Source organism: Nesoenas mayeri (assembly GCF_963082525.1).
Source record: "Nesoenas mayeri genome assembly, chromosome: 1".
Taxonomy (NCBI): domain Eukaryota; kingdom Metazoa; phylum Chordata; class Aves; order Columbiformes; family Columbidae; genus Nesoenas; species Nesoenas mayeri.
Genome location: NC_137541.1, coordinates 87,799,473 through 87,814,814, shown reverse-complemented (window position 1 = coordinate 87,814,814; position 15,342 = coordinate 87,799,473). Strand labels below are relative to the sequence as shown.

Sequence of the window (15,342 nt, the reverse complement as noted above, 5' to 3'; positions counted from 1 at the left end):
GATTTAATGACATTCGGTAAAACATCTTGAATTTTCCTTCTCCATTTTATACTTCATTGTTTCTCCTTTAATCCATTTCCTTATCCACTGTGCAGCTCTTGTGCTCAACTTAATATTTTCAAGGCAAATTAATCAAGATGCAGTATTGCATACATTGCTGAAGTTCAATTACATGAGATGTACCATACATCCTTCATCTAGAGAAGGATGATTACCCCGAAAACTTTTGTCTTTGGTATCCTAAGTACAGGGTGTTTCAAAAAGATGAACCCAATTTCAAAGCTATTATAATTCAAATTGGGTCCCTCCTTTTGAAACACACTGTAATTCTCCATCTTCAGTGACTCTTTTCTTCGGAATACATTCTGGGGCCTCACAGATGGTTCAAGTGAAGCCAGAAACTTTGTAGAGGGATTCGCAGGAATGCTGGGCACAATGCAGACACTAGTCATGGATGGGTCTATCTGTCCACATGAGAAATCTTCCTGCACCTCACCTCATGGAGCCTGTGCACAGGCCTCTGTCGCAGGTGATGCAGCAGACCGCTGGCATCCACTTGTAGTCTTTGTGGCTTCCTCCACTGATTTCCTTGCTGAAGCTTCAGCACGGCTTGGTAGAGATGGGCATGCAGACATACGCAGCACCAGCTTGTGGAAGAAATTACTTGGGGACATTCTTCCTTTTTGGTAACCGTATCATAATGTGGTTCACGTGAAACTTCTGTGTGATCCCAAACCAACACATAACACTATTTCCTCAGTCATGCAGCAGCTCATCCTTTCTGGTTTATGAGGTAACAGACAGACATCATAGCTGTTGCCAATAACTACTTGTACACTGGAAACCATGCAATCTGTTTCTGATTCAGCCACAGCAAATCCAGTGGTGGGAGCTAATTCAATAACCATGTTAGAAAACTTAATAGCAAGTATTTTGATGATTTTCTATTTATCATTACCCAACCAGTGAGACACAATACTTTTTTCTTCTTCCTTCCCTGAATTTTTACCTCTAAATAGTTTGGCTATATGAGTGACTGCTCTTCTCAAACATTTTCACATGGGAGTTTGCTCAGTGTGAAATATTGTTGTAAAAGACACTTGCTCTTCACATAAAACCCAGGACATCACCACCAACGTTCACACATCCCACATGTGAAATGGAACAAATAATGTAATGTTTCCTTTCCAAAGCCCACGGAATGCCTATGGCTATGCACTGAGAGAAGCCAACTCCCAGAGCTACAAGATAAAGACTAAAAATAACCCATTAAAGATTAATTTCAGCATTTTGAAATACAGCCAATTAATATGCACAGGAAAGGCACGTGGTCTCCAGGAAGGAGCACACACAATCACAGAGTCCACAAGGGAAGGGAGAGGGGCGGGTGACACGCAGGCAGAGTGCCAAAGGAGAAATAAAAGGATATTTGCTATATATCCTCAGATAGAGGACATGCAAAGAAAGTGTGTTTCAGAAGAGGTAGAACCAGAGGTGGAACAATTCACCACTGAAGAGGCAGAAACAATGCAGTGCAACGACAAAGGACAGAATCCCATTTGGAAAGCAAGCAGAACAGTAACAAAGCCTTCAGTATTGGCCAAAACGTTATACACAAATTAGAGACCTTGAGCAGGAGACAAGGTTTTGTGCATCAGGGCTCAGTGGCTGATGCCGTGTGACATGCACAGACACAGCAAACATGCTTTGATGCAGGAAGTGAACTTCAATGAGGGGGCTGAGCACACCACAGGAAGACGGATGGATGGATGGATGCAGAAGTGGCACTGTGGTAGGAGGCTGGGTGCACCACGAACATGAAGTGCTTGTGTGGAAAGCTGGGGAACAACAGCAGAATTTGAAACTGGATCTCCAGATGGATGGCATGCCAGGATGGCAGGTTTGTACTTTGTGTCGTGTTGCACTGAGTCATAGAATCACAGAACGTTTGGGATTGGAAGGGACCTCAAAAGATCAACTACTCCAATCCCCTTGCTGGAGCAGGAACATGTAGATGAGGCTACACAGGAAGGCGTCCAGGCAGGTTTTCAATGTCTCCAGAGAAGGAGACTCCACAACCTCCCTGGGCAGCCTGTTCCAGTGCTCTGTCACCCTCACTGAGACGAAGTTTCTTCTCAAATTTAAATGAAACCTCCTGTGTTTCACTTTGCACTCATTGCCCCTTGTCCTATCATTGGTTGTCACTGAGAAGAGCCTGGCTCCATCCTCATGACACTCACCCTTTACATCTTTATAAACATGAATGAGGTCACCCCTCTGTCTCCTCCATGCTCAAGAGCCCCAGCTCCCTCAGCCTTTCCTCATGCGGGAGATGCTCCACTCCCTTAACCATCTTTGTTACCCTGTGCTGGACTCTCTCCAGCAGTTCCCTGTCCTTGAACTGAGGGGCCCAGAACTGGACACAATATTCCAGATGCGTCAGTCATGGCACTTTGGAAGCAATTTTCTCTTATGAAGTAATACTGAAGGAGGTCTCTGCATCCTGAGGCAGAAGCACCCTGTGAAGGTTGGGCATTGGATATAAAACACTGAAACGGGACACACAGGATGGCAGTCATGGCACGCCATGAGAAGGTACCACTTATAAACAATATGCGTGATGTCAGACAGTAGGGATTATCTACAGTAAACGTCAATCAGAGAGCAAATCTGGTTATTCACTTGCTGTACTGCAAAACAGAGAGCTATAGCAGCAATTACAGTGACTAAAGGTGCAGGGGGAAAATAGGCGCAGTCCTCACATGGATTTCCCTGTGAACAACATTTAAACAATTACAAACTTCTTCCTTTTCACAGAGGGCAGAGGGATGGACAGACTTAGCTGGCCGACTCACTGGCTATTTAGTCTCAAGAAAAGCCGAGGTTTTAAGGTGGTGTCTTAAGAAACATATGTTTATTTAGCAGCACTTCTTGTCTGCTTCCCCCTTTATCCTCACCACTAAGAATCTCTGAACTTCTTAGCCACTTTCACACAAATTTAACAAAAGGGTAGAAAACTCAAATTTTTGTGAGATTGGGTGGCTTTTACAACAGCACACTGAAACAGGCTCCAACTGTTGTACTTTTAGCTACATCTTGAGAAAAATTTGAGCACTACAGTGACCTGTAGAAGCAAGCAAAGGGCACAGGGGTTTAATTTTGCAAGAGGGGGTCTTGATGCATGTTTAATTTGACAAAGTCCCTCATCGAGCTGCAGGGGAAAGAAAAGCTGCAGCACCACCAAGCCTATGAAACAGGATCAGCTTCACAGTCCAGGGCTATAGGAGGCTGTAGTGGAGGCAAAGGACACAAAATGCATATTTTTCACTTAAAGACATTCTTTATTCAATCTTTTTTATATACAATATTATTTTAATCTGTAAAAAGTACATATGCAGGATTCCAGGTCAGAGGCAGAAGGTTTCCACATCAGAAGACTGACTTTTGCCCTTTTATTATTTTGGAGAAAAAATAATCTGTCAGTTTTAGACAAAGCAAGAATAAAGGCAGAATGCAAATCCCAACTTCCACCAAGCGATTAGGATTAAAGGCAACAATTCACCATAACAAGTCAGGCTGTCTCCTTCAACTTGGGTGGTTCCCAGCTTTTCTGAGCCATTACAGAGCAGTTTGTTAGAAAGGGGCCGACAGCTGAAGCAGCTCGTGCTTATCATCTCTGCTACAGCTGTACGCACATAACTTGCGAAAGAGCTTGGGTTTCCTCTTTGGCAACTCAAACTCAAGTCAGAAGACTGTTTCTCAAAATTCAAGGAGTGAAAGAGGGATGTCTTATCAGGATGAACAGATCTCTGAACTACCGTGTGGATCAAGAGCTTGCTTTCATTCTTTTCTGGTAACAAGAAGCCCATTTCTTATTTGACCCCTTAAAAACATGGACTAGACTTACTAGTGTACAGAACAGGTTCCATTTGCTAAAAGCCTGTTACTACAGCCCTGAGATGTAAACTACCTCACCATTTTCTGTGGATACCAGTTTACATTGTTGATCTTTCAATTTTAATGCTATTAACCATTTCTCCATTCAAACTAAGGAGGGTCATGTTATGAAGGTTTGCAGTATTATTTCCTCAGCAACAGAAGAGAGGATCACAAATACCAGCCTGACAGCCTGATTTGCTGTAAATCTACACAGAGGGTAGACCTTTAATTCTATAGGATGGCATTATGACGAGTATGTAATTATTCTCACTCTTCAGAACCTGGATATTCAACACCCAAATCTCATAAAATGCTGTGTGAGAATGTGTCAGTGACTGGGAGGCAGAAGACAGCCACCCACAACTTTGGAGTATGGAGCTAAAGGAGCTTCAAAGGTGTGGACTGGCACAGGGGACTACCTGCTCTTTCCTTTACTCCAGGGTACTTACTATTGTCCATACTTTTCTTAAGCATTCAGTATTACGGACCACACTGTGCAGCAAAATGAATACCCAGGATATCGTTGGAGGGTTTTGGTTTAGTTTAGGGGACAAAACTAAGAAGTTGACTTCTTGACTGCAGGAGACACACAGCCCCAGGGTGGTCAACAGAAGCTGCCAAAACTGGCTGCTTTGAAATGTCAAGCTGTAAGTGTTAGAAAAAAAAAAAATGTCCTGCTGGTAGATCCTGACCAACAGGCAAGCTTGAGGCTTGGATAAGGAAAAGAACTGAACATCCTTGTTTTGACTGCATGCAAACAGGAAATAGACAACTCTGGGATTTCCAGGCTCTTGCCCAAATCTAGTGTGCCAAAAATGTACATGATTTTCTGTTCTTTATTTCATCCTGTAAGAGGAGAGGATATTGTAGAGATTGCTAAAATGGGACAGCTACTTAAAGAAAATGAGGATTGTTTCATTAGAGAATACAGTGCAAGACTCAGAAACAACTAGGACTAAAAAGTCATTTTGTGCTTAAATTTACACTCGATCTTCATGAAAGTATGTAAGACAGCAGCAACAGAATGAAAATGGAAATATTCTACTGTACCTTATGTACCCAGAGGGAAAACAGTCTGAACTTCAGGTTGTACATAACACCATTCTGCAGATCGGAACCTACTTTTCTGTGAAGGACTCAGAACGAGGGCACATCACTTCAGTCAGAAGTTTCAGTTGGTTATCATGCACCCACCTTGCTCAGAACCCCTTACCTCCAAACTCAGCTTGCTCTAGGAAATCTCAGGATGGAGAGATTCACAAATGATACAGCAATTAGTCCATAAAATGCATTATTTTTGATAGACTACGCACAGCAGTAGCTCCTGGAGGAAAAGGATAGTTTGTATTTTAAACAGTGGTAAGAGTAGAAACTGACAGCTCTTGGGATAACTGGAAAACAAGAAACAAGTGTCCTTTATTTGGTACCTGCTGCTTGTCTAGACAAAGAATAGCAGTACTGTACAACTGCTTGGAGAAAAATACCATCCCATAACATGAAATGGCTTAGGTCCTCAATTCAAGCATTCTTGTGGCAGTGAGTTAACCCATTTGGATTCATGGAGGAACTGATCTGAAGGGTTGCTCCTTAATTGACAAGAGGGGGGTGAAACAGCAGCAAACAATGATAAGTTTGCTGTTTCTGGGACTCCAGAATTCTGTCTTTGACCTTTCCCTCAACAGACTGGCAGCCATTCTACATCTGCATTTACCAGGAGTTGTACAGGGATGGGTATATTGGGTGGAAAGTGCCTTTTTTCTTTCTTTCTTTTTTTTTTTTTTCAAATCCCAGAATAGTCTGCTTTACCTCTTTTTCCTTTATACCGAGAGAGATTTAGGAGAACAAGGCAACTGAGTACAGTTTTAAACTAATAATGGCTCTCATGGGATGGGAAAAAATTTGAAAACACAACATATCTGAACTTCAGAAAATGAAAAATGTCTAGTTCTTCAGTAACTCCCTGAATACTAATTAGAAAAATAAATTAATGTGGGACAAGGAAGAAGAACCCATTTATTAAGCTCTTCCTAATTTTAAATAAACAATTACTTGAATCAGTATTTTTTACTATATCAATTACTTTATCAATTTGCAAATTATTTTTAGGATACTGCTGCAAATTACAGTAACTAAGTAACTGGTATTAAGGTAAAAACATTGAGATTGGAGTTTTTTTCCAAGCTTTATGAACTCTTCCTCTTAAACTAAAGTAACTGTCTGGAAAAAAGCACCTGATAGCATTTTTTCCTTAGATCATGTGATGATCTATGTTTCTAAGTTAGTATCAAATATGAGTGAAGAAAAATTTTATGGCGAAAATGCTACTATAATGTACAGTCAGATACATTATAATAAGATGGAGGAAAAAGTCTTTCTATATAAATCTTCATAAATGTATTAGTGTTTTTTGAGGGGGAGAAATAGAACTCACTCCTGTTAGATCTGATGCTGTGCTGCTGTAGCTCACTGAAGAATTCTTCCACTCACTTCAGTAGGAAAACACAATAAAGATTTTTTTAAAGACTCAACTCACTAATAAGGAATAAAAGGAGCCCCTCACAGCTCTTTTGCAGCAAAGGGGCCAGTCACCATGGCAAAAGGATTTTAGAGCTATAAAGGGGAATAAAAAGAAGAATTTGAGCTGTAAGGATCTCTGGAGCAACAGTAGGAAAAAATATATTGAGATATACTTGAAAAGATGAAACTTCCTTCAGCAAATAAGTGAAGAGTGAAGCATCCATTTAAGTGATACTGACCAGCCCAGCCTAGGAGTACTCAAAAAATAAAACATCAACAAAAAACAAACAACCCCCCAAACAAAAAAAAAAAAAACACAAACCAAACAAACAAACAAAAAAAAAAAACAACAAACCCAACAAACCAAAACGTGCAGGTAACAGCATCTCATTTCTTATAAACTAATGGAAGAAGCGACTCTTCAGTTTCTTTTTCCACTCATCTGTAAGAGATGTTGTTTCCAAAGAAGATCATGTTGGCTTTGTGCTAGAGCACAGAGAAGAAAAAGAGTTCTGTAAACTAAATCAAAGGCAGTTTGTGGCTTCTGTTATGCACATACCTGCAAAGAAGGTTCCATGAATAGCATCCAAAGAACGAAATTTAACTTTTAGAAAAGATCCTGATTGTGTGGAAAAATACAAAGCAACAAACTCCTGCTGCTTAACCCAAGGTAGCATTTTTAAGTGCCATATACTGTATCCTATTACATAAACTATGAAAGACTCTCTTTCTCATGCTGTCATCCCTGTTTATTTAGCTAAAAGAACCAGGAATAATAAGAGAATGCTTTTTTTTCATATGACAAGATTTGTGAGGAAGGGAAACGTAGGCTCCTTCCTACCACTGTGATATGCACCACTCTGTGACTGCAGCTTGCCAAATAAACTAAGCCCACGTTGCTGACAGTGAACCACAAACCAAATGCTTACTAATTGCTTTTTGGATGTAAGAATACAACACAGACCTTTGAGCATCATTTTTAAAAGGGAAAATGAGGAGGAAATAGTTTTTATAGTTTTGAATTTTGTTTTGATATTTTAGAGGCCCTGAGAATGGCTGCCAGTCTGGACAAACAGATGCTCCTTAGAAAATTCAGACAGGTACAGAATAAAAATTCAAATCCTGATGCTGCTGGTGCAGTGACGTTGCTTTTGTTTTGCTTTGTTCATGCCATCATCAAACAAAAAAAAAAAGAAAAAGAAAATCTAGTTATTTGGAACCCACCCGATCTGAAGAAGTGGCTGGTGCGTTGTTCCTTGCAACAGCCAACAGCAGCAAGTTCCTCTCCCTGGACGGGAAAGAAGCCTCTTCTTCCTTATGCTGCTGCTTTTATATTAAACATTAGATTCCATGCCTTGCTAGGGTTCAAAGCGCATGAAGTCTCTGTCCTGTAAATATCACACTAATGTGTTTTGGTCATGTATAAAACAGATGTTTTTCTTTTTTCAGTTTTAACTTATCTATATATGTTGAAGAGCTTTGCTTCTCACGCCGGCATTTGCTTGACTCAGAGGTCTAGTTTTATCAAACGTCTGTCTCGTCTCCTGCTTAAAGTCTCAAGTGGTCCATGTAAACAAATCAGAGCTGAAAACAGTCTCTTTTCCTCTTCATAGAGCTGCTTTTATCGATATGCAGGATTTCCTGACAGTGTGGTGTTGGCTAAGTGTAAAACAGGCAGAGGATGAGCTTCTGTGTTAAAAACCCAGTTGTCTAGTGGTAGAAGGTCATCATTGGAGAAGAGCAGATACAAATACCTAGATATCAAGATAGAGAGGAAAAATGGTGAGTATTAAAGCAGAGCAACAGGCAGAAAGGGGCAACACAGCAGCTTCAGGTCCCACCAGTCAGCAGCTAAACCTATAAACAACTTACTGTCTTCATATACTACCCAAACAATATTCTCTATTATAATGATCTGAAAAGTCATTGTTATCATGTTATCAAGCCTTTCAACAAAAAGTTGTTGTAAAGACAGCGTTTTAATCTCTCCAAGTAACTTTTGCTTTTCAAGACTCCCTTCAAAGACTTGCAATGTGAGAAAAACATCAAGATACCAAGCACAAGTATTTTGAAGACAGGGGAACATAGAAGAAGTTGGCAAAAAATTGTTCTTAACAGAGTGAACCCACTTGGAAATTACTAACCCTCTTAAATCCAAATCAAAGATTTTGAGAAAGCACAAGAGAAGTCATTGAGCCATGTCAGATATCTGACTCGTCATCATTGTGCTGAAAGCTGGTTCACCTTCTGGCAGGAGGAAATGGGTCAATATATTGTGCAGAGGGGGTTAATAAATGTTGTACATCATAAAGCAATGCAGAGCAAAGAAAGCATGCCACAAAGTTAAGGCTTCTGGACATACATGGAAGAAGAGTATTTCTTGGTCCTTTTTTTCTTAATATACACTTTTGAATGTGGCTGTGCTATACTTTCTAGGAGATATGGGTGGCAGGGATCTTTGTCAAGGCTTCAAAACTCAGTTGCTAAAATTCAAACGGCATTTCCCTTCTTCCAGCAAACCTGACTGTGCAAGTGCAAGCGTAACCTCATGGGTGTCCAGGAGCTTTCAGCTTCTCCATCAGCCTCCTTTCCTGCCATCCAGCAAATGACAGGTCTTGCAGTGTGTGACAAGGAAGGGGTGTCATTCCGGCTGGTGGGCGCTGTCACATCCAGAACGTGCACACAACCTTGTTCTGCCTTCGCTCTGCCGAGGCTGCTGTTACTTCGCTCTCTCAATCAGACACTGGTAGTGTTGACTGTGCAGTCATGTGTCGCTGCCTCATCATTCTCCCATTTTTATTTGCTGGTTGTATCCACAGCAAAGCCCCTACAGTGAAGCTCTACTTTTCTTTCCTTCCCCACCAAGTAGCTGTTTACAGATAACAATTTTTTGCTGAGATGATCCAGTTTTCTCCCACATGTGTAGTCTCTTTCTCTACATTTTTTCATTTGCCTTTAAAGCATCATGCCTTTACTTTCCTCCTTACTTTCTCCCTTTACAGCTCTCCAAACTCTTTCACCACACCAGCAATGTTTCATCTTACTCAAATTCACCTTCCTCATTTGATTCACACTTTTCCTTTGAATAACTTAAGGAACCTACTTCTACATCTTGCTCCTTCCCCATCAACAGCTACCTTCTTGCCACTCATACTGCTCAGACACTCATAATTTGCTGAGTATCTTTGAGAAACCAAAAGTATGTGAGCAGCAGCAATGCATATTTGGGAGAGGTATAGATTTTGAATTTGAGGGGAACGAAGATGCAGAAGTTATCCTCAAGAGCAGAAAAGATCACAGCAGGCATTCTGTAACACACATTTTATGCCCCTCTTCTGAGGCACATCTTAATTTTTCTAATGGCATCCCACCCAACCCTTCTGTCTCCGTTTTCATAGCCATTTGAGCTATCCTGACCTCATATTCTGTATTTTATCTCAAAGCGATACCAGCTTCTGGTTTGGCTCTGTCAATTGCATCAACATCAAATATTTAATATCCAGCTCTCCAATTAAACTTCATTTTGTCCCACAAGCAGAAAATGATCCAAACCAAAAGCCAATATGCATTTCTGAGTTCTTCCCCAGAACTGTGTTCTTTTGCAATGCTTGCAAGAGAGCACATCCCATTACTGTGCGGTGCATCAGTGAATTTCCAGATCTCCTTGTGATTATTTATGATGCAGACAGGATTCTGGTGATACTTCAAAGGTCAGCCTTGTCACCACAGAAGTCCCTTAGGAGCAGATTTCATTCTCTGATTTGGTTTTTATAGGCAGATCAATCACATAAGATCAGCTCCTGGGGATGTATTGTTTCTCTGACTGGACCTGCTTGAATCTGCTGCCTGTCTCTTTGGGAGCACAGCTTTTAGGTTCCAGAAAATGAACTTGAAAGAGTAACCGAAATAAAATCAATGAAGACAACAGAGAAAGCAGCAGTGGCTTATTTCTATAATTATAACACAAGGAAACAAAGTATTGTGACTATGTAGAGGTGTCTGGTAAGGAGCCAGCAGATGGACAGAATGGCCATACTCTTCACTTACATGTGATGAACTTGGCACCCCTTCTTGCCAGTGAAACACCTTGTCTTGCCTGAAACACCTCTACTGCCACTGTCAGGACCTGCTTTCTCCCTGCTGCATTTTGAGCTCCCAGTACCCAAAATCAATCTTCACATACATTAGCTACAGCTAAAACCAGAAAACTTGATATTGCCAATACTGCAAACTCTGCTGTTGTATAGAAACCCTGTTCATTCTGCACAGCCTGCATGACACACTAGACTGCCAAATGGTTATAACTTTTTCTGTCATATCACTGGGTTGTAAAGACAGAAAGGGCAAGTTAATGAGTCTTTGTTGCTGACAGGTTTATGCAACAATATATGTATCATCCCTTCCATCACACAGTGGCAGAAAGTAGCATGGATATGTAAAAGCAGAGGCAACAACTAAGTCTCCTAATAGCTGCTCTGGGCTCACTCACACTGCCAGCAGTGGCTTCTGTCTATAGATTTAATCAAATAAAACATTCTCCAAACTGTTATTCAGGAAAAAAAAAAACAAAGGAGGCAGGCAGGGAAGGCAATATAGCTAACTTTCCTTCCAAAAATATATAATTCACAAGGTTTCAAGAAGGTAAGCAATACGGGAGTCTTGGTAGGTTTCAATGTCAGAACTGTATTATCAAATTTGTTGATGTAACCTATCAAGAAAATTGTCACACATTAGGAGACATTACTTCATAGGCAAAATCAGAGAGTGATCACAACTGTGTAACAAAAGAGTGCTCTTGATAGCTGTTTTGTGTCAATGATGAAGGAGATGAGTAGCCATGACACACCAGCTCAGTTTTTAAAAACTGATCTCTTCATAAAATCTCCATAACATACTCAAATCTTTATACTAGTTTTTCTCATTGTTATGGCATACAGGTTATGGCATATTCTAGTATAGCAATCTTTTGTTATTAATTAAAAAGAAACACGGTGGAAGACCAATGACTTTGAGCATTTTACCTTGAACTAATATGGAACAGAATGTATTAGCTTCTACAGGATGGACTACGGGTGTCCTACTGATGTGACTGAATTTAAAATATTTTAGGATGTAAGGGATTATAAAATATGTCTGATCATCTTCCCTACAACAAAAAGCATTGTAGAAAAATATGCTATGGGATAAATACAAAAAATAATCCAAGGCCACAATGGACATTTACTTCTTTTCAATGAAACATACAGAGAAACACATTCTACAGTATCAGAGCATGGCACATACACTGACTTGACATGTCTTATACAAGTGCCTGAAAAAACAAGTCTTTTCCAAAGGGTATTTCTTAAAAGGAGAGAATTTCTCTTCTGCTCTGATTCCAGAAATCAAATAGAAGTCTTAAAACTAAAGGTCTCTCAGCATAAGCTTCTTGTATGGCAAATTCCACTTTTATTTTCTGCTGGTTAAATAAGCTGATCTGGGACCCTACAGCTGGGGAAAACAAGAAAGCTCTAACCATAAACCACCCTGAGAAAACAACAGATTATTTGTTGAGCCACAGTATTCTTCTAGAATTTAGACACTAGCTTTTACAGGAAGATGTAAGAGTCAAGAGAACTTACTTCAAAGTTTCAGCAAGGAAAAAGCTCTGCTGCACGTCGTCATATGTAGGAGATGAGGAATAGACATCCTTGACACCAGAAAAGCCACCACTGACTCGGCAATATTTGTCAATTGCCTGCAAAGAGGAAAGGAAAAGGAGAATTTAACAGTAGAGCAAAATTTGGAAACATTAAAGGATCAGGCTTGATCAACAAACAAACAAAGGAGGTAGCTCTTTCCATGCTGCATTATCCTGTTGTGAATCTCCTCGTCAGAATATGCTGTGGATGTTAACAGTTTACGCTGACCAAAAGGAAAATAAAAAAGAAAAAAGAAAAGGGACGGGATACATAGAGAAGTAAAATCCCTCCGAGGCTACTAACAATACCACATTTGGCAAACTGCTAGATGCTAAGAAAGTATTCTGGGGAAAAGTACTTTCTTTCCTGGGTATTTATTGTTGTCTAATACTGATGGCAGGACATGGACTCTGCAGACTTTTTGCTCTGAGCGGGTACAACGGAAGACAACAGATGTCCCTGAATTTTGCAGCTGGAAGAGTTTGAAGAGTTACAGGAACTCTGTGACTAGTAGCTAGTCATAGGGACTCACTGAAAGTAGGAATAAAATACTGTTCTCATCTTTAGGGACTGTTGATTTCATCTTACAAACTCTTCTAGCTGCTGTTTTCTCCCCACATTTCCATCTTGTACATGTGCTCCTCTGCGTTTCCCCTTGACAGAGCTGAAACTCAAGTCAGCTTGTGTGCGGGACTGCAGAAGAGCTCTTTATCTTTAAAGCATAGAGTATAAATCCACAAACATTCCATGCAGAAAGGTGCTAATGGATCCATGATGGATCCACCCACCTAGGCAGCTCCAACACAGTACTGCAAAAAGCACAATGGAAGAGGAGACTGGAAAGAATGAGTTAGTAGCTCAGAGCACCTCTTGCCTATGCTTTCATTATTCCACTCACATGCACGACCTTACACCACACAAGGATATCAGCCATTAAAACTGGCCCCAAAGAAACGACTCTGAAATGATTCACAGGTTATTTATGCTTCCCTGCCGCTTTGGCAGTGCTTCCTCAGCAGACACCAACTCTTTTAATAGATTCATGCAGGGACAGAAACGGCACAGTGATGAAGAAAAATATTTGGCTCAGGATGTCTGTCATTATCAACTACTGAACGTAGCTACCTGTAATTCAGTAATCTATGATTCAGCCCGTTAACCCGTATGAAGTTTCTCTCCACATGGTGCTTTAGGCCCAGATTTTCATTAATTCTGTTTTTTGCTAGTTATACTCAACAGAAGCTGAGGGGAGTCAAGGCAGGGGAGCAAATAAGTTTTGAATTATGTCCCTTTTTATGCAGAGAAAATAAATTCAATCAAAATTAACTCTTCAAGGTCCTTAGGATAGCTTTCACATTACTAGAAATACTGGGAAACAAAGGAGAATTTTCCATTTAACATAAGCATGAAGAATGCTGGCAGATGCCATCACTGAAATCAGGAAGAAAAGTGAAAAGGCAAATGAACAAGATACCTAGGACAGTAAGTGACAGCATATCAGGTACTAGAGCTAACCACCTCCTAGTATATACTCTTACCCTGTGGAAATGTGAGGTTTTTCATGGACCAAAGAATAATCCAGACCGTATAAAGCTCTTCTGTATTTTTGAAAACCAAGATTTTTAAAGAAGCAAGAGGAGAGACTGGCAAAAGGATGTAACTAGAATGGCTTATGCCAAGAAAGGTACTGTCTTTCTTGGCAAAATCTAATTCTTATTGTAATTCCTTATCTGAAGTGGAGCCTTCTCCAAGTTCCGATGGAAACACTTTTTTGTTGGGACTTGAGTTTAAAAGGACAAAGTGTCTGGACGAATTCTTTCCAGATTCTGTTCGTGGTGCAGGCTAGGGTTACACTGAGACTACTCACATGTTGGGATTTGGGTTGACCAGGTTTTCTCTATAGTCTGGAAAGAAAGGTGTATGTGACACATCCAGCTTAACAGCATCACACACATGACAATCTCTTTGTCTGCATGCTCTTGCACACCACAAGTGATGCTACCTATCACATGGCAGCCAAACAATGAACCAACCAACCAACCAATCACAATAAAACACCAAAAAAAACCCCAAAAAATGAAAAGAAAAAAATTATTTGGCTGATTTCTGAAGAAATAATACATATGCTGTTTATGGAAACTTTTGCACATTTCTCCCCACAAGTCCTACAGCCGCTAGGCAGGTGTTATACGAATAAACAAGAGCCAAAGCACTTTTGTTTTGTAGGCAGGAAATTGTCTCCTCTTGCTGCTATTCCCTTTTTAATAATACTGCAGAACACGACCTTGTCTCAGCTCTGGAATATGGTAAGCTCAAATGGTTACAATCCTGCCAGAATTTCCAGGACGCATAGTCTGACCTTGTAGGTGGTTCCTCTGGTCAACAATCCAGTAGCCTGACACTGCGTGCCACAGCTTGGACAGGAGAAACTTGCTGGTGGTTGGGGAAAAATGAAAAGAAGGATCAAACGGTACCACTATTAGTACACTGTCTCCTTCTTCCTCAAGAACTGAATCCCCAGGTCAGCCCAAGAAAACAACTTGTTTATTCTGGAGACTGCAGGTAGTAGATAGACAGTAGATAGTGCAATCTGGTGGTAACTGGGGCCCAAACAAAATGAGTTTAATGCAGCCAGACAGATAATCCTAAATCTAGACACGAAAGCTGTGTAGCTGCAGAACCAAATTAGCCCAGAAAGTAGAGACACTTAAAAAAACTCAGTGGTCCCACAGGACAATCCAGCATGAGTTCCTGCTAGGATGTTGTGGCAGTTGCACACACAGGGATAGCAACCAGTAGCAGGGATATAATTTTACTTTTACACAGGGCTCTGGGTAAAGTCAAAACTGGAATATGCAATTCTAGCATTAATTTTTTTAAAAAGATGATGAACTGATGTGGGTGCAGACATTTGGAGAAAAAGCTTTACAGTGGGAGACAATACAATTTGTTGAGCATCTTCGTAGACTCAGTAGTAAGCTTATTACAATCCATGCAAACCCTTTGGAAAGAAAACATGGGGGGAATAAAAGATATTTTAACATGGTAGAGAAAGTAATAGGAAAATCCAACGACTGGCAGCTGAAACTAGACAAATTTAAATGGGAAATAAAGCATGTATTTTTAACAGCACAAGGAATTCAACAATGGAACGAACTATCAAAAGTGGATTTCCCAGTTCCCTTTATTCAAATCAGGAGTAGAA

At 40.4% G+C, this 15,342-nt stretch overlaps 1 protein-coding gene across 1 annotated transcript in view; it reads right to left on the bottom strand.

Moving 5' to 3' along the window:
- Positions 1–6,255: 6,255 nt before the first annotated feature.
- The window catches only part of MAN1A2 (mannosidase alpha class 1A member 2), a 145,575-nt gene continuing 136,488 nt past the window's right edge, over positions 6,256–15,342 (bottom strand). Inside the window, exons 12-13 of the mRNA XM_080347010.1 lie at positions 12,078–12,193; positions 6,256–8,210 (exon numbers count right to left, since the gene is read on the bottom strand). Coding sequence (XP_080203136.1) covers positions 8,078–8,210; positions 12,078–12,193 — 249 coding nt within the window. The 3' untranslated portion in view covers positions 6,256–8,077. The remainder of the gene's footprint in view (positions 8,211–12,077; positions 12,194–15,342) is intronic.